The sequence below is a fragment of the Cuculus canorus genome, chromosome 4 (assembly GCF_017976375.1).
Source record: "Cuculus canorus isolate bCucCan1 chromosome 4, bCucCan1.pri, whole genome shotgun sequence".
NCBI classification, from domain to species: Eukaryota; Metazoa; Chordata; class Aves; order Cuculiformes; family Cuculidae; genus Cuculus; species Cuculus canorus.
Genome location: NC_071404.1, coordinates 77,381,372 through 77,398,810, shown reverse-complemented (window position 1 = coordinate 77,398,810; position 17,439 = coordinate 77,381,372). Strand labels below are relative to the sequence as shown.

Below are 17,439 nucleotides of genomic sequence, written 5' to 3'. Positions count from 1 at the left end.
TGATGGTTTTATTGAGGCGGCAACCCAGAACCTCGAGGCTAGGCCAGTACCTCTGGTAACAGCACTAAAACAAAACGCATCTGATAAGCATGAGAAGGCTAAGGGGTACGCCCAGCGTACACCTTTCGAGAAGCTGATGTACAAAAGAGAGCCCTGAGGCTGACAGTTCACGTTTTGGATGACGCCTCGGCATGTGGAAGGAACAATCTAATTACATCCATCACAGAAATGCCAAAACGACGTCTGGCTTCTAAAACTTCAATTTATGCTTTGACATTTCTGGAAAATCAGTTTTTAATCCATGTCATCTATCAGGCATTTCTTGTATTTTATTTCACCTCGATGCTTTAAAATACTGTTGCCTGAGGTACAGGTGGGGAACTGAACAAGGGCATGACAAAATATTAGGAAGAAAGATCAGTGTCAGCCCATAAAAATGTAGATTTTGGAGAAACAGAGCAGAGAAAGATCTGCCTTTAGCTTTTCCCAAAACACCCAAGTCCAGAAGCACCATGTCCCCTGGCTGGGGCTTTTCTCCTGTGGTCATGACAGAATTCATCCATTTTTTAGGCAGACCAGATCACCCCAAACATTCATACCTGTGATTTTGCAGCACTGATGGGCTAAGCGACAACAAACCAAAGTGTGAAGGATGCAGAGGGCAAGCAAGACCTTCCACAAAGCCACAGTCCTGCATGGGTTTCACTTGTACCCAGACAAAAAAGCCTCATAGGTGAATCCTGTTTCTCCAGATGCTCAAATTTGTTTGGTTTTTTTGCATTTACACAATAAGATTTTAATGAGTCAGGACGAATGCCCCATCCCTGGAGGTGTCCAAGGCCAGGCTGGATGGGCTTGGAGCTCCCTGATCCAGCGGGAGGTATCCCTGCCCATGGCAGGAAGTTGGAACTGGATGGATGGGCTTTAAGGTCCCTTCAACCCAAACCATTCTATGATTCTATGAAAGTGAATGGACAGATGACATCACTGTACTATGTTGCGTCTACAGGGATGTATCATGCTCTCCCAGGAAACCTCAGATGCGCTGGACAAGCTTTGCTCCCCCAATGACAATGTTCAGCCCAGCTGGGGTTTATGGAAGTAGCATATGATAGGTTAAGTGTAGCCATTATTTCCATTCTTACTCGGATAAACTCTTTATTTCAAATACAACCTTTACTTGAAAGGAATGGGGAGGGGAAAGGTGAGTTTCAGACATCACAACACAGTAAATAACTACAAATAAAGGGCATTTTACTTTTGGAGGAAGCAGCATAGAAAATTAAAGGAAGGTATAATTTTCTTTAAGATTTATTTTATCAAGTGTGTATATATATATATATATACTGTATGTATAGCAAAGTAGGAACACCATAGAACTAAAACCGCTTATTAATTAACTTTTGACCGGGTGCAAATTCTGCCCAATAAAAATACATCATAATAAACCTTTTTCTGCTACAAAAATTACTACGCTTGGAGAAAAGGGCTGCAAGTCAAGCCGGCAGCCGGATCCCTAACCACCATGAACTCCCTTCCCTGTGAGTTCCGGTCTCTTCAATGGGCCATAGGGAAAAATAAATGATGCAATCATTAGACCACGACATCTTTAGCAGAAAAAAAGCCTGCTGACATTGATTTTGGTAACTGCTTGCTTTTTTTTTCTTTTGTATAAAGGATGGGATTTTAATACTTCTGCCTGGGATTTTACAAGCATGGTAGTACAGATTTGCAGAGCCAGGGGTTGTAAAATGGCATTGAAACATGATGTGGCCGGCACTACCTGCAGCTGCCTCTTCCTTACAGCTCTCACCTCAACAACAACTCCAAGGAAGAGTTTTGCCTTCTCTTGACTCAGTTTTCCCTTGCAGCCTTGCTGAAAACCTAAGGGATAAGAGCAGAAACCTTACAAGGGCCACGACAAACCGCACGCAACCAGCTCTCAGTGAAATACCACGTTCATCCAGACCAGTAGTAGGAGAAAACTCTCCCCTCTTTAGACTGCGTACTTCAGATAAATAAGATTATTTCGCTACGAGCTACTACAGGCTACAATATACTCACATAAATATAGTAATGCCTATATGCGGATATGAATTTGTATATATCGAATACAGATAAGAAACACTTAACGACGACAAGATTACCAATAACCACTGCAGCTTCTTGTCGGGTGAAGTCCATCATCCAGACTTGATGCCACAAACCTGCGACAGCAGCTTTTGCCAGCCCCTCCGGAGCACCCGAGGGGGTCACCCTCACCACAGCACATGCAAAACGCTTCCCAACCCTTCGTTAGCATGCCCCTGCCTCTGTACTTCACCGAGAAAGCCAACTCCATGAGCTGAACTCAACACAACCCCCATTGGCTCCAAGGTCCCTGTAGCCCCTTCCTCCTGGGATAAGCTTTTTAGGGACTGCCCCCATGGGAACAGTGAGGAAGGCCAAGTAGGAGGGAGCTGCTGGACTCGGCTTTGTTGAGACTATACATGAAAAGCTTGAGTTTAAGCATCGACAGCAATGTCAGGGGCCTGATTTGCAGAAGGGGCTCGGAGCCGCAGCGAGAGCGGAGCTGAGTAGGCCCAGCAGCTCTGCAAATCACAACTTAAAAAAAAAAATAACATCATCCCACTCTTGGTGGCTGGAAAGAATCCTCAATATAGTGCCTATCCTCCTCTAACATATGAGCGGAGCTGGACTGAGCAAGGATGATAGGTCTGTAACAGACACATGCATGCAGGAGACAGCTGCTTTCAGCATTAGCCTTCGTTACCGAAGCATCCCCTTACCAGAGCAGGAGCAGAAATGTGCTCCTAGCATTATTTACACAATATAAAGTGCATTACTACTTAATTATTGAACTGACAGACTTTCTGCCAGGACCATACAATTTTGAAACAGAGGTGAGGGCTTGAATAGGAAATTCTCTCTTGAGAAAAAGAGGTTCAGACCGGTGCTCTTCACCCTGTCCTCCTAAGGATGGTTTTTGGCCGTTCTTTCTAGTGCAAATAAGCTTGTGTTTTCTCAAGTTTAAGGGACGTGGCAGTTTCAGGGCATCAGGAACGAACATTTAAAATGCATTAGGGATTCAGTGTTCCCGAGCATCCTGATGGGCCCTTCTGCGCATGAGCAGCCTGCATTATCGCTGCTCTCAGAAGCTGAAGTTGTGCTGCCAAAAATAATAAGGAACCCATTTGCCAATCTCACCATTAAAGTCTTGCGTTGCTACGTTTCGCGTGAGTCTGCACTACCCTCCGATGACAAGATTCCAAACATTGGTGCTTTCCACTGTGGTGGAAACCCATGGCTGGCGGTCTACCCAGGGATGATCAGCTATGAACGTGATGATCCCCATCGAGTTTTGGATACTAAGGTGCATCCCGTGCCAGGGGGAGTAGATGCATTCAGGGATCCTATGGGATACCTGCAAGTCAGCACCAAGCCTGACCCAGCAGCCAGCAGGCGCTGAATTCCTGGGTGATATTTACAATAAACTAACTTTGCTGGAAGGCCAATTCATTAACAAAAGATAAAGGGCAGGGGTAAAAAATTGGGCAGCAATAAGGAAAGCCATTTTGCATGTTTTTTTTTCTTTTAAAACGGTGAAGAAAATATCCCTTTCCAATCACTTTGCAAGTATTTTCCTCACCAACGCTACAGAAACACAGGGAAGGGAAGATCACTTACAACACACATGGTCACTCAGGATAATTCCAACGTAGGAGCTTTTACAATCCCTTGAGGCAAAGGAAGGCTGGAACGGGGAGATGTCAAGCTCGTGGGGGAGGAATGCCACATAGAAATAGGAAGGGGAAAGAGAGCGTAAAAAGTTTGTACATTCGTAGCTCCGGTTTGTTGGAATAGAAGTTAATTTTTTACTCCAGGCACTGTGACGAGCAGCAGCAGTCAGTGATATGCTAATGTACACATCAAGGACTCATTCACTAAATTATGGTTTCACACCAATAATAGAATGTAGAGCTATTTTAATGTTGGTTTGGGTTTGTTTTTTTTTTTAATTGACTTGTTAAAACCATTGGGACCAAAGCCCTAAGAGCGACAATGAACCAGTACCTCGTCTAACCTCCAGCTGATTCATCGTGGTCCGCGAGCAATTGGAGTGGTGGAGTGAAAACACCTCTCCGAGAGTTGAAAAAGTACCTGAAAGAGCGCTCTAAGCAGAAACGGATGGGAGTGTTTGTCACTAAGCTGAAGGCTTGGCTGCTGTAACTGCTATGTGTGTGGTTTACTTAAAGGGGGAAATCACCTAAAACAGTGAAATTAACTTTTTTACTTCTTGTCACAACTGTAACATTTTCCTAAAGGTTCTTTGGTGACTTTGGTGCAAGCTTTTATTTTTTTTTTTCTTTTTTTCTTTTTTTTTTTTCATTAAAGTTAAAACAGATCGAGCAGTTTTAGTACCCAAACTCAAGTCCAGATTATCCTCTTGGTTCCCACCCTTGCCTCCCCAACTTTTATCCTCATGGTTAATGACAGCATTCAGATTGAGTGTGGCCATGCAGCGTGCAGGTGGGTCCAGACGAAGAACAGTCTGGTTGGAGATAAATACATTTCTCAACAGATTAAATAAAGAAACATGTAGTGGTAAAACAGCTGGACCACATGCACACTAGGCCACTCCGCAACAAAAAGCGATTCAACCGATTATAAATATCTGATTTGATACAGTAATGCCTACTTAAAAATAATTGTAAAGGTGGGCAACGCATTATTGGAAGTCGCTGGTCAATCAGACTCCTGCTGGTTTCAGAGGGGAAAGAGCTGGTCGCCCAAGGGCTGGCAAAACCCCTTATGGTCTAAGTATTCATGTTCTAAGGAATGACAAAGACTTTTCAAAGCCTTTCATCAACCTCCTAACCAGGCAATTGCACACATTTTCTCTCCAGGGAGAGAGTTTCTATCGCAAGATGTAAAATTTAGGTTACAGACACTTCAGCAGGACAGTACTGAAGCCAGTGGTGGGAGATCAGGACTTGAACTGCTTGAGCAGGAAGGAAGGGGGTGATGGCAGAGCACAGATATCATCTCCTACAATACCACCTGGAAAATCATATGACAGATAACCCAATGCAGCGTTAACCGTGGCTTCCGAAAAACATTATGGGTAAGTACGAGACAGATGCTTTTATAGACGAACCTAATGGTGCACCAAACCCTGCAAAGGTCTTCCTTGCAGTGGGAGGCGAAAAACACCTGGTTGTTTTCCTCACATGGGTAACATAACCGCATTAATCTCACAATTGGGAGAGAAACCAGGAGCCTCGGTGACTCCCGATACCCGCTCCACAACTGCCTGCTGGAACCCATAACACCCCTAATACAAAAATACCTTCTGAAATTTTGGACAAATGCATTAAAAATGAAAAACAATCACCAGCCTCAGAGGGGCAGAACACATAGTTGAGGAGTGGGTTATTATTCATTGCCATTCATTCAGAAGGCTGAGCGTTCAAGTAGAACTACGCTATCCTGGGACACTTGGGTTATTCGGTCAGCACAAAAACATAAAGTGAATAACAAATTTTCCACTCTTCACCAGCACAATATAAAGGTCTGACCAGTTGTCAAACTTTTACGCCCACATAATATCATTTCAAACTCAATAACCAGCAGACGCCAATGTTAAAACCTCTACCTCTCCTCATAGACATACCAGCAATTCACATGAAGTCAATTTTTTGTCGGAAATGCCCTATGGCTGTGCTGCTCGGCCTTTTGACCGAGTGCAGGCAGAATTCAGTCCTGGAAAACCCATCATAAGCAGAAACTGATACATTTTGGCATAAGGTTTGGGGTTTGGGTTTTTTTTGTATCACATTGAAGTGCAACACAAGCCTTACCTAAACTATTTAAAGGTCAGAGTGCCGGATTTTTTTTGTGCTGATACGTGTACTTCCATAGTCTTCAACACTCAAAGCAGCTGACTCATACGGACTTGGGAGGTTGGTACTTTTGTAAGACACAGGGAGACGTTTGGGGCTGTTGTGATAAATTAACATGATAACCAGACTCCTATAACATTACGGACTGGAGTTAGCGAGAACTATCAGGAACAGGACTTTACAAAAAAATGGGGCGATTTGAAATTACTACAGGTCAGTTCCTCTCACCAATTTCTGCTTGTTTTGTTTTGTCTATTTTGCCACATGGCCAGTTCAATGCACTCTATTCAAGACCCTCTTGCTCTTCACCACTGTCCCCTCTGGCATCCATTCTTTTTTCTTTATGGCTGTTGTAAATTCTCCTCATCTCTTCTTCATACTTGATAAAATTTTCCCCAAACCGTGTCCACGCTTTGTAGGGGACTGTGATGGTGTTACGGTAGGGCGGCCTCACCTCACTTACCTTCAGGAAAATGCCATACCTGTTGGATCCCACATCGAAATAGAAGCGCTTGTTGTCCACTCGGAAGGAGGTGCCCTCAGGGAGCTCTAGGGGCTCGTCGCCTGCCCCCCGGCGATCCTCTATGTCCCCCTCGCCATATTCTTCAATAAGTTGGACCAAAGCATCCCTGAACTCAATCATCCCTTGCGCTGGAAGGACAATTGTCTGCTCCTGTCCCAAGCTGTGGCCAAAATAACCCATCATGCCAGGTCCTCTACTCATGGTTTGTCTAATCCGCAAGAAGCGCCCTCGCTGATTCTCCTTCAGGTCCAGGTAATACTTCCTGTTGTCCCTCTCAATATACTCTGTTTTGAGGACGCTGTGAGGGTGCTCTTCGGAGCCGACAGACACCGGAGGCGAGGGTGGCGGGTGCTGCTGTCGCCTCCGGGGATGCTGCTCTTTGTCATTGCTGTGCTCGTGACGGTGACCGTGGCCGCCTTTCAGGCCTAAGTGGGCGTAGTGCTCGATGAAGTCCCCCAGGCAGTCCTTCAGCTCAGTGGCCACCGACAAGGAGAGGGTCAGCTTGCTTTTCCTGATATTGTCTTGCCTGCCTCTTCCTATCCAGACCTCGGCGATCTTCAGGAAACGGCCTCGGGAGCTCTGTTTCACATCCAGATAAAATCGCTTTTTCTGGATGTCCACCCTCTTGGAGGCCAGCTCCTGGATCTCCATGCAGCCCTCCTGGGAGGAGACCGGGTAATGGTATGGCTGCTGGGACTGGGAATAAATGCTCCTATGCAGGCCAGAGCTTCCCAGGTTCCTTCCTCCTCCTCCTCCTCTCCCTCTTTCCATCTTTACCAATCAGCTGGAAATAATATATAACAGAGACACAGATGACAACATTAGCATTGGGGGCCTGCTCAGCTTCTCGGCAGCGTCTCTGTTCGGCGCTGCTCTCCCTACAAAGATGCCTGCATCCCTTTCCGCTGCCACGGCACGCAGCATCGCAGAAAAAGGATCCCGGGTGCTCTTCCCCTCCCCTGCTCTGCCTCCTGCCAGCCAGCTGATATTCTCCCAGACAAGGGAGCCTTCCTTCCAGTGGCCCCGGTGCCCTCGCCGTCCCTGTCATCTCCTATCCCGGCAGCCCACCCTGCCCTTGCAGACCTCCTCGTGCCCCCTTAGCCCAGGCATGGCAGCCCCCCAGACCTATCCCTTGGCATTACTTCCAGCTTTCCCATTGCAGTGGGAAGCAGGAGCCCCTCAACCCACCATCCTTAGAGCTCCTGTTCCCTGCTGTAGGCTCCTCACCCACGCTGCTGCTTTCCCCTCCATCACCCACCTCTGCCCTTCCTCCCTACAGCATTCTCCCCAGCTTTGCCTCTCCTTCCTTCAGTGCCTCCCAGAGCTGCGATCTCTGTCCTCCGTGTCCCACAGCGACGTATCTCCTGACCCAGTACCCTCAGAGCTTCACCTCCTGTCCCCCCAGTGCCCCAGTACTGTCCCAGTGCCCTGGTATCATTCCACCAGTGCTTCCCATCACTGCATCTGCTGCCTCAGTGCCTCTAGAGCTTTACCTCTTGCCCCTTCAGTGCCCCTCCACCCCCCAGCAGTACCCTCCTGCCCTCAACTGCCCCAGCACTGCCCTTCCAGTGCCCCCAGCATGCTCCTCAGCATCCCAGCATCGCTCCCCTAGTGCCACTGTCGTGGCACCTCTTGCCTCAGTGCACTCAGAGGTTCATCTCCTGCCTGCCCAGTGCCTCCCAGTACTGCTCCCCAGTGCCTCCATCACTGCATTTACTGCCCCACTGCCCCCAGAGCTCTACCTCCTGCCCTCACAGTGCTTCCAGCGCTTGGGATTGCTCACCACTGCACCCGGTACTGTTCCCCTAGTGGCTCTGGTGCTGCTTCGCGTGTCCCCAGTGCCTCAGCATTGCGCCCCCCACCCCAGTACCCCTAGTGCCTCGGCACTGACCCTCCGCCCCCAACTGCCCCAGTACTGCCCCCACCCGTGCCAGTACTATCCCCTGCCCTCCCAGTGCCCCGGTACTGCACCTCCTGCCCTGGTAATACCCCTCCAGAACCCTCCCGCCTCAGTATTCCCCCTACCCCGGTACTGCCCCCCTTGCGCCTATACTGCTCCCCCGACCCAGTACTGCCCCCTCTAACCCAGTACTGCCCCCCGGTACCCTCAGTACTGCCTCCCCCGCCCCGGTACTGCCCCCTCGTTACTTCTCTGCCCCGGTATTGCCCCCCCCGCCCCTCTATTACCCTCCGCGCCCTTCTTGCCCCCGCCGTACCCTCAGTACTGCCTTCCCCCCCACTGCCCCCTGCCCGGGCACTCACCCCGCAGAGCCCATCGCCGCCGCTGCCCTTCAGCCGCCGCCACCGCCCGCAACCGGCGGCCCCGCCGCCCCCCCGCCGCGCAGCAGCCACGGGCTGTCGCGCCCCCGCCCCGCCCCGCCCCGCCCCGCCGGCCCGGCCCCGCCCGGCCGAGGACGGCGGCGGTGGCGGCGGCGGCGGCAGCGCGGTGGGCGCCGGCGACTCGCCCGAGGTTGCCCCCCGGGACTACAACTCCCAAGTGCCTCTGCGCCCGCCGTGCCGCCGCGCATGCGCGTCACCTCGAGTAACCCCGCGCCCCGTGGGGAGGGGAGCAGGCTTGATTGCGTGACGTTATAGCCGCGCGACGCGCCGTGACGCTAAACACGTGCACCGCCGCCGCTGCCGAGCTGCGTGTGCTGGAGGGTGCAAGGGGGACCGGGGCTTCCCCGCCGTGTGGAAATAAAGCGTTTGGGCTGTGGTGTGGAAGCTTTTCCGCCGTTCCGCGCCTGCTGCCGGCCGGCCCGAGGGGCCCGTGCTTGCTGGAACAGGGACCGAAGGTGCTCCCCCGCATTGGGCTTGGGAAAATGGGACGGGTGCGGGTGCTGGAGTCGCGAGGTGGGGGCGCGGAGTCGGTGCTGTAGGGAGGGTGCTGGGGAGCGTGGGGAATGTGCTCGGGGCGTGCGGTGGACGTGGGGAGGGCGCTGAGGGTGTAGGGAGGGTTCTGGAAGACCTAGGGAAGGTGCTGCGGTCGTGGGGCAGGTGCAGGGAGGGCACTGGGAGGTGCAAGGAATGTGCTAAAGCAGAGTGTGGAGTGGGTGCTGAGGGCGTGAGGTTGGGACGTGGGGGGGTGGCTGCCAGCGACCGCGCAGTGTATGGGGGGAGGTTGGTGGGGGACGCGTGTTGGGAAGGTGCTGGGAGGCACGGGGAAGGTGCTGGGAGGCACGGGGAAGGTGCTGGGAGGCACGGGGAAGGTGCTGGGAGGCACGGGGAAGGTGCTGGGAGGCACGGGGAAGGTGCTGGGAGGCACGGGGAAGGTGCTGGGAGGCACGGGGAAGGTGCTGGGAGGCACGGGGAAGGTGCTGGGAGGCACGGGGAAGGTGCTGGGAGGCACGGGGAAGGTGCTGGGAGGCACGGGGAAGGTGCTGGGAGGCACGGGGAAGGTGCTGGGAGGCACGGGGAAGGTGCTGGGAGGCACGGGGAAGGTGCTGGGAGGCACGGGGAAGGTGCTGGGAGGCACGGGGAAGGTGCTGGGAGGCACGGGGAAGGTGCTGGGAGGCACGGGGAAGGTGCTGGGAGGCACGGGGAAGGTGCTGGGAGGCACGGGGAAGGTGCTGGGAGGCACGGGGAAGGTGCTGGGAGGCACGGGGAAGGTGCTGGGAGGCACGGGGAAGGTGCTGGGAGGCACGGGGAAGGTGCTGGGAGGCACGGGGAAGGTGCTGGGAGGCACGGGGAAGGTGCTGGGAGGCACGGGGAAGGTGCTGGGAGGCACGGGGAAGGTGCTGGGACCGTGGCATGAATGTGGGGAGGGTGCTGAGGGTGTAGGGAGGGTACTGGGAGACACAAGGAGGGCGCTGAGTGCGTGAGGTGGATGTAGGAAGAGTGCAGGGAGATGCAGGGAAGGTGCTGGAACCATGGGCTAGGTGTGGGGTAGGTGCTGGGACCGTGGTGTAAATGTGGGGAGGGTGCTGAGAGTGTCGGGAGGGCACTGGGATACACGCAGAAGGTGCTGGGACTGTGGTGTGGATGCAGAGAAGGTACTGGGACCATGGGGTGGGTTCAGGGAGGGCACTGGGAGACTCAGGGAAGGTGCTGGGGATGTGAGCTGAGGGCATGAAGTGGGCACCAGGGACTGTGGGGTGGATGTGGGGAAGGCATTGTAGGCGTGGGGTGGCTGCTGGGGGACCCAGGAGGGGGCGTGGGGAGGGTGCCAGGGTCGTGGGGTGGGTGCTGGGGGTGTGAGGAGGGTGCCGGGGTGAATGCTGGGCATCACACAGTGGGCTCTGGGAATGCAGGGTAAGTCCTGAAGACCTGGATGCTGCAGGGTGTCCATCGTTTGCTTGTTTCTTGTTTCTCTGCTTCTTCTCCTTTCCAGCAGCTGCAGGTCACAGGAAAAGAGGGTGGCTCTGACTAAGGCATCTCACTAGTGGCTCTTTTGTGGCAGTTTTAGTATTAAAATAATTTTCTGCAGTTGTCTTGGAGGTGGTGGTTGGTGCCGCTACTGTAGAAGCAGATGGGTAACCAAAGGGAAAATTTTGCCGTGCCTAGATAATCCCTTAGAAAATTAACAAGACTTTTTGAGTACCGGAGAGCTGAAACACCATGATTTGCTTCAGATTGGTGCTTTCTTGTCAGCGAGGAAGCGCAGCTGGAAAGTACTGGTCCAGTTTTACTGTTAACGTATATTGAGCACCTGGGGACTGGTAGGAAGAAGCAAGTTGAGAAATGTCTTCTTTGTGACCCATTTTGCTCCATTTCCAGGAGGATTCCTAAACCACATTACGAACCAGTCTGGGGAGAAGCTGGAGCAGCTCTGATCCAGTTGTCATTTGCTCACAACTAAGAAGAAAACACCAGTCATTAGGGCTAAAGATGCTGTTTCAGACAGCGTGTCTTCTTCATTTAAATCTCTTCTGACACCTCTGTGGAGTGCTTTCCATTTCCAGGGGATGCGCCTGGCTTCCTGATGTCTTGGGAATAGGCCTGCTTGGTGAGCTCATTTTGTTTGAATTCAGGGCTGATGAATTCCTGAGTGACCTCAGCTTTTGTCCAGTCTACACCAGAGAGCCTGGGCAGCACCTGCCTTTGACCATCATTTGTCATAGACGTTCTGCACGATTTTCCTTGTCCTGGTTGTGGGCTCACGGCCATGAGATCCTGTGCAGGAAATGCAGCCCTTGGGGCCATGTTTGTGATAGTTCTTGTTTTGAAGTTGACCTTTTTGGACTGTCCTTAAGGCAGGTGGCTGGTTCCTACTCTAAAACACCAACTCAGTTTGTCTAATTAATGAGGGCTGTGTTTACCAGAGATGGCCGTAGGTGTACTCTTCTATTCCGAGTCACTCATCTCCATACAACAGGTCTAAACTTTCTTTCCCAGAAGGTTTTTAAGAAGTTTTCCTGGTTTTTTTTTTCTTGTTTCCCTTACTGTCTATAATGCGTAAAGCTCTTCTGCCTGTTAAGGCAGGTGTCTCTGTAAATGCCCATTCTTGTGCACAATGCATTTTAAGTTCAAGGTAGTGATGTTCCCTAACGTTATTCTGCCTGATGACGGTAGCAGCTCATCTCTTTACAATCTATTGACTGACTGATTGTTTTTGTTCTTTTTTATGTAACAGAAATGTGGAAAAAATGAATAAAATGGATTTGCCAGCTACTAGTCTGCTGAATAAATATCCACAGTGGATGCTTATGCAGAACCAAGAGGGAGTTTTGGGTGATAAAAAGGTATGGGCTGAAAGTGTAGTTGGTTACCAGCTGCATAATAAAACAACATTGGACCACCTACTTTTAGTTAGACCTGCACCACTGAGATCAGGGAACATTTACAGCTGGTTATTATGGGTTGAATTATTAAATTTAACAATTATGAATTGTTAAAATCTCCTTTTTTTTATTTTAAAATGTCCTATATCCACCAAATATTCTGCATCCACCATGCTGTTATCTCTGTAGAAATTTCCTTCTGGCAGTTTTGAATTTTCAGGCAAAACCACCTGGTCTAACAGAGCTTTTGGTGCGTTGCTCAACCCAGTGTTGTGGGCTGCGCATCAGCAAGGGCTGGGGATTTTTCATCTGTCTGGTTTGAGATTTCAAAGCACAGTCACCTCAAGTTGGAGCCCGCCAGGGGAGTTTGTGCTGGTAGGGCTCTCTGGCTTTCTGTGTTTGCACGTGTTCAGTATTTCAGAAAGTTTTGCAGCTCAGAGATATCCGACATCTTGATTATCAATTAATTATGCTATTTCTGGTGTTCCGAGAATGTTCATGTGTCCTTGGATGGGTTTTTTCTGCCTTTAGTATAAAGATTCCTTCTAGAAAGGACCCTCCATAATGTCTGAAACCACTTCAAAAATTAGACAATTCGTTAATGAGATGAAAACAGCAGACTCAGTTCATCAGTTTCCCATCTATAAAGCAGGAGTAAAAAATCAGTACCGTGGATATTAAGGTATCAGTCAAAGCTGGTGTGGTTTCTCTTTGCTGTGGTGCTGGCTGTGTTTTTTGGCAAGCTCTTCGAGAACAGATTTTGGTTAAACTTTCACCCTTCATTAACTGGAGGAAGTGTTTTGTTATGCAAGCATGGAGTCAGCAGAGTCCTTACTTGTTTCAAAATCGCCAGGCAACTTACTGTTTCTGAAAACACGTTAAACCTGGTTTGAGTCTTGTGGCCTTTTTTGGCTGACAAGATTTGTTCTTCAAGTGTTATTGTGTGATACTTAACCATCTTTGCTGTTACTGGCACGATAGCTTGCTTGCATGTTTTAACCAACCTGAAGGCTTTTCAGGCAGGTCAATGTTTTGAAGTTTTGCAGTTTAAATAAGTTTATTAATCAGTAACTTCTAGTAAGTACGCTGCTGAAAGAGGACAAAAGAAAGCCAACTGGGGCGTTGTATTTCGCGTTACCTTGTGTGCTTAAAGTTTCAATTTGTAAACCAGTGTTCATCAGTTGATGGGGACAATGGTCCTTTTAAATATTGCACATACTTTTAAGTCCATGGAGCGTATTTAGATCTTGGTGAAGTTCCTCACACAATGTATCTGGCAGGGTTAAGTGAAGAGGGCTGACCGATATGTGGGAGTGAGGAAACTGAGCTGGTGCACACTGCTGTACTGAAACAGAGATCTCAGCCTGACTGGATTTGAATGACTTGAAAAATTACTTAAATTATTGTCCCTTTCTAGAATCTTTTTCCTCAAGTTTGAGTTGTGCAAGCATTACAGCATTTGAGGTAGTGTTGAGGGGTTCCAAATGGATGTTTTCCCTAATCTTATTCTTGGAAAGCTACAGAATCTCATTGATGGGAAGAATCCAACTAAACTAGAGGTGAAAACCTCAGCCTGCATGTTTCCAGTCTGAGTGCTAGTAGTTAAGCAGAGAAATCGGGGCATGAACCCAAATGTTTTCATAAAAGGAGGTGTCACCCTGTTGTTAGTTGGCAGCGGTAGTTCTGCTGCGAAGTTTCCATAACTGCAGGTGACAACTGTGCTGGGATGCAGCATTGAAGCCATATGTGGCAGTGGCAGTGTTGGTGCGGTCGGTAACCCAACCTCTCCCAAATGTTGTCTGACAGAAGCCTGCTGTTCAGAGGAGCGTTTTGGAAGATGGGCTGCCGTTCCTAGAGTTCTGTGGCTCCATTGTTTACAGCTATGAAGCCAGTGACTGTTCCCTTCTCTCGGAAGATATCAGGTAATAGCTCTTACTCTGTTTGGTTTTTTTTTTCCAAGTGCTTCTTTTCATTCTGAAAAGGACTTGGCTCTTCTCTTGATCTCCTTCTCCTGGCTGATTGTGCACCTGGTGTGTCCAGAGCTCAACAGTTTGGCCAGAGAAAACATCTGGTTGTGTTGCCTGTCTTGTTATGCATAGCAAACTTGTCTTGTTGCTTGCAAGTGTAAACCAAACCCATTGCTTCTGATGGTGAATTATCCCAGTGAGAGAGATCCCTGGTTTGTGTACAGCGTGTGGTGATTTATAAATACCTCTCTGTTGTACTATGCAGTCATAGTTTCCCATTTGGTCTTTTTCTGGGAGATGGCATCGCCGAACCTTGCAGTCCCTTTAGGCAGGAGCAGTAAAGGCTGTAATGCAGGTTCTTTGCCTTTTGCAGTGTGGATAATTCTATAAACTTCAGTGACTTCACAGGGAAGTAGAGCTGTTAAAAATGGAGCATGTGTGTTAATTCATAACTGAGGACTGTATGTTTGAAGAAAAAGTAGTAAATTCATGGTGCAAATAGATCACTATGAATTCTTCCCTCTTTTTGCATAGCACAGCTCATATTACAGGGGAAAAAGGTACTATACAAAACTTTGAGTGCAGTGGGATAGATAAAGAACAGGCTGTCAGGGGAATATAAACTATTCCATCTCCTTTTGTATCTGGATATTTCCCGAAGCTGGCTGTACTGCTGTTTGCATGCAGGAGTGTCTGCTGAAGTCTGAAGGGTTTCTTGTAGCTCATGAGACCAGCAGGAATTTCACCTCCTTATAGTTTTCTTTTTAAAATGGTTTCCATGACATCTATGTACGAAAGGAAAGAGGTACTGGCTGTCATTCCTCATTATTATCTTGATGTAAGATGACTTAAGCCTGATCTTTTAAATACTGGTAGAAGAAGAGCTAAATGTTGAGAAAATCCATTTCTTTTCAGGCAGAGTTTGTCAGATGGGGCTGCTGTTGGATTTGATATTGAATGGCCACCGTCCTATACTAAAGGAAAAATGGCAAAAATAGCCGTAATCCAGATATGTGCAACGGAGGAGAAGTGTTATTTGTTTCATGTCTCTTCAATGTCAGGTACTGTACTTCCTTTCTTCTTTTCGGTTACGGCATGTGTTGCCTTCTGTTTCTTGTGATTAAGTTTGAACATAAGCCTTGAGCAACAGCTGATATTTCACACATCCTTCAACCCTTTCCTGCCTACAGTAAAGGGATTTATACTTTGGAGTTTTGCCTCAAGGGGATCATAGCCCAAGTCTTGGCCTGTGTGCTGGCACACAGACTTTTAGGTTCTGAACAGGGCAAGAGAATCTTGCTTGTGGATTATTTTTCTCTCTGGGAAAGAAGATTTTAATTCAGTTCTAGAAATTTAATTCCCTACTCACATAATGAGCGTTCTGTTTAGTGCCAAAATAAACAGCAAACCTAAATTTAGCAGGCTGTGTTTCTTTTTTTAGTTGGCTTCAATAACAAAGCCCCTCAAAAATGGTGGCCATCATGCTGTTCGTTCCCGATACCTGCATTTTGTGGCATTGGATTTCAGGAAAAAATGCTGGATACCTGGTGTGATGCTGCTGTGGGGAGAGAAGGGCACACGCTCAGCAGTCTGAATTCATTACGGATGTGAACAAAGCTTCCAAGTAGGGAAAATGGGAATGAGGAAAGGAGGCTGCAATTTCATAACCTTTGGTTGGAGTGTTAAATTGAAACTGTGCCTGTGAGATGTCTCTGATTTCCCTGGGGTGTGCATGCTGAGGTATAATAGCGATAATTTTAATGTCAGCGTTCAAGCCTTTGTCATTTATAGCAAATGGGGTGGAAAATTTAATTGCCGGAGGCTATTCAATCGGGGAGGCAGAAAGGTACAAATGCATAAAAGACAAAGATTTGAGGAAAGGAAGCTAAGGGAAGAAAGAGTCATAAAAGAGCTGAAATGCTTTTGATTCTACAAGTGAAGATATTTGTGTGTTTGCGCTGAGCACGGTTGCATGTCACTGCTGTGTGTTACAACAGAAGATGGGGTTTCCTCCTCAGTCATTTTCTGTTCATACCAACAGGAGCTGTGCTTTGAACAGAGTGAGATGTCAACCTTTTTGCAGGAACCACAGCCAATTTCTGATTATTATGCAGAATACATTTGATCTACAGAACTGTAGATGTTGGCAGAATTACCCAGATGGATAAGAATTATTTTTGTTGCAAGAAAAATGCTGCTTCCTCCTGCAGGAGGGACAGAATGGAGAATTCTTGGACTGTGTGTAAAGGATGAAAATTACATTTATTTATTTATTAGGAAGATTCTTAATAATTTTCCATGTCTTAATCTTTTTTCTTTCCCTACATATGTCTAATAATGTGGCCTGTTTCTCAGATTGTAGCCTCTGTGTAGTCTTGGACTCAGACCTCTTTAGTTCATACAGTCAATTCTCTAGAAATGAGGCAGTGGAAAATCGAGCACGAGTCCTCTGCTGGGAAGCTCCCATCCTTGAAGGTTTTAATGATGATATTTGTAGGTGAAAATCCCTTGTTCAGTAAGTTGCCTACATACATTGTAGGTTTTTATTAAGCTCAGCTGTATTTATCTCCTCTAAAGAAGATTTCTTGTATTGCGTCATGGCTGAGGTGCCTTGGCAATGTCATACTTTCTCTGCATTTTACAGCACTGCACTACGACAGTTTTGTGGGGTTTAAGATGAATTTTCTAATGCTCTGAATTGGACCTGCAACTTCACAATCCACGACACAGCTGACTGTGGCTGTAGCTGCAAATGTGTCTGTACTGTGTGTCAGTGGTAGCCGTGAATGTGTTGAGATTGGGGTGTAAAATAACAAACACTCTACATCACTGGTTTTGAAGTATAGAAATACGTATTACAGTAGTGAAAAGGTGAAATTTGAGATTGGAACAAAGCCAGAAATGAAATCCTGTGCGCTTGTGCAATACTGCATGTTTGTAGGTACTAGAGTTACGCTTGAGACTAATTCAGGATATCTTGCTGTGGGTTGCTGAAGGCATTTATTTAAACAAGATGCTCTGAATTTTAAATGGAAGCAAGCACAGAGAGGAGAAAAAAGGCTGCATTCTTATTATGTGTCTATGGCCATTCCCTCCTGTAGAAAACGAGATACGAAAGCTGCGCACTTTTATTCAGTGCTGTAAACTTGAAAGTACCCTTTGATCCAGGATTGCTGTGCCATCAGTTTGGAATAAATAAAAATGTAATACTTGGCATTTCTGTGCATCCTTAAATATTTTTTCTTACAAGACTGACTTCTGGGCTTGGTGGAAGATCTGGTTGGTGAATTCTGTTTCCCAAATGCTATTGTTGGACCAGCCCAGCA

General features: G+C 48.1%; 2 protein-coding genes across 9 annotated transcripts in view; one reads left to right on the top strand and one right to left on the bottom strand.

Moving 5' to 3' along the window:
- Positions 1 to 8,751, bottom strand: part of PURG (purine rich element binding protein G) — a 29,248-nt gene extending 20,497 nt beyond the window's left edge. For 4 of the 5 annotated variants that reach the window (XR_008449623.1, XR_008449624.1, XR_008449625.1 and 1 more), the window contains exons 1-2: positions 8,689 to 8,751; positions 6,386 to 7,210 (exon numbers count right to left, since the gene is read on the bottom strand). Coding sequence is in view for 2 of the 5 variants with exons in the window: in XM_054065185.1 (XP_053921160.1) it covers positions 6,386 to 7,197 (812 nt within the window). In the remaining 3 variants the exon portion in view is untranslated. Of the gene's footprint in view, positions 1 to 1,121; positions 7,211 to 8,688 lie in introns of those variants that run through there. The other variant, XM_054065184.1, reaches the window with a different exon arrangement.
- A 281-nt stretch (positions 8,752 to 9,032) lies between these two features.
- WRN (WRN RecQ like helicase) overlaps positions 9,033 to 17,439 on the top strand; it is a 41,876-nt gene continuing 33,469 nt past the window's right edge. For 3 of the 4 annotated variants that reach the window (XM_054065245.1, XM_009566149.2, XM_054065244.1), the window contains exons 1-5: positions 9,033 to 9,221; positions 11,143 to 11,371; positions 11,999 to 12,107; positions 13,953 to 14,068; positions 15,029 to 15,174. In XM_054065245.1, coding sequence (XP_053921220.1) covers positions 12,012 to 12,107; positions 13,953 to 14,068; positions 15,029 to 15,174 — 358 coding nt within the window. In that variant the 5' untranslated portion in view covers positions 9,033 to 9,221; positions 11,143 to 11,371; positions 11,999 to 12,011. Of the gene's footprint in view, positions 9,222 to 11,142; positions 11,372 to 11,998; positions 12,108 to 13,952; positions 14,069 to 15,028; positions 15,175 to 17,439 lie in introns of those variants that run through there. The other variant, XM_054065246.1, reaches the window with a different exon arrangement.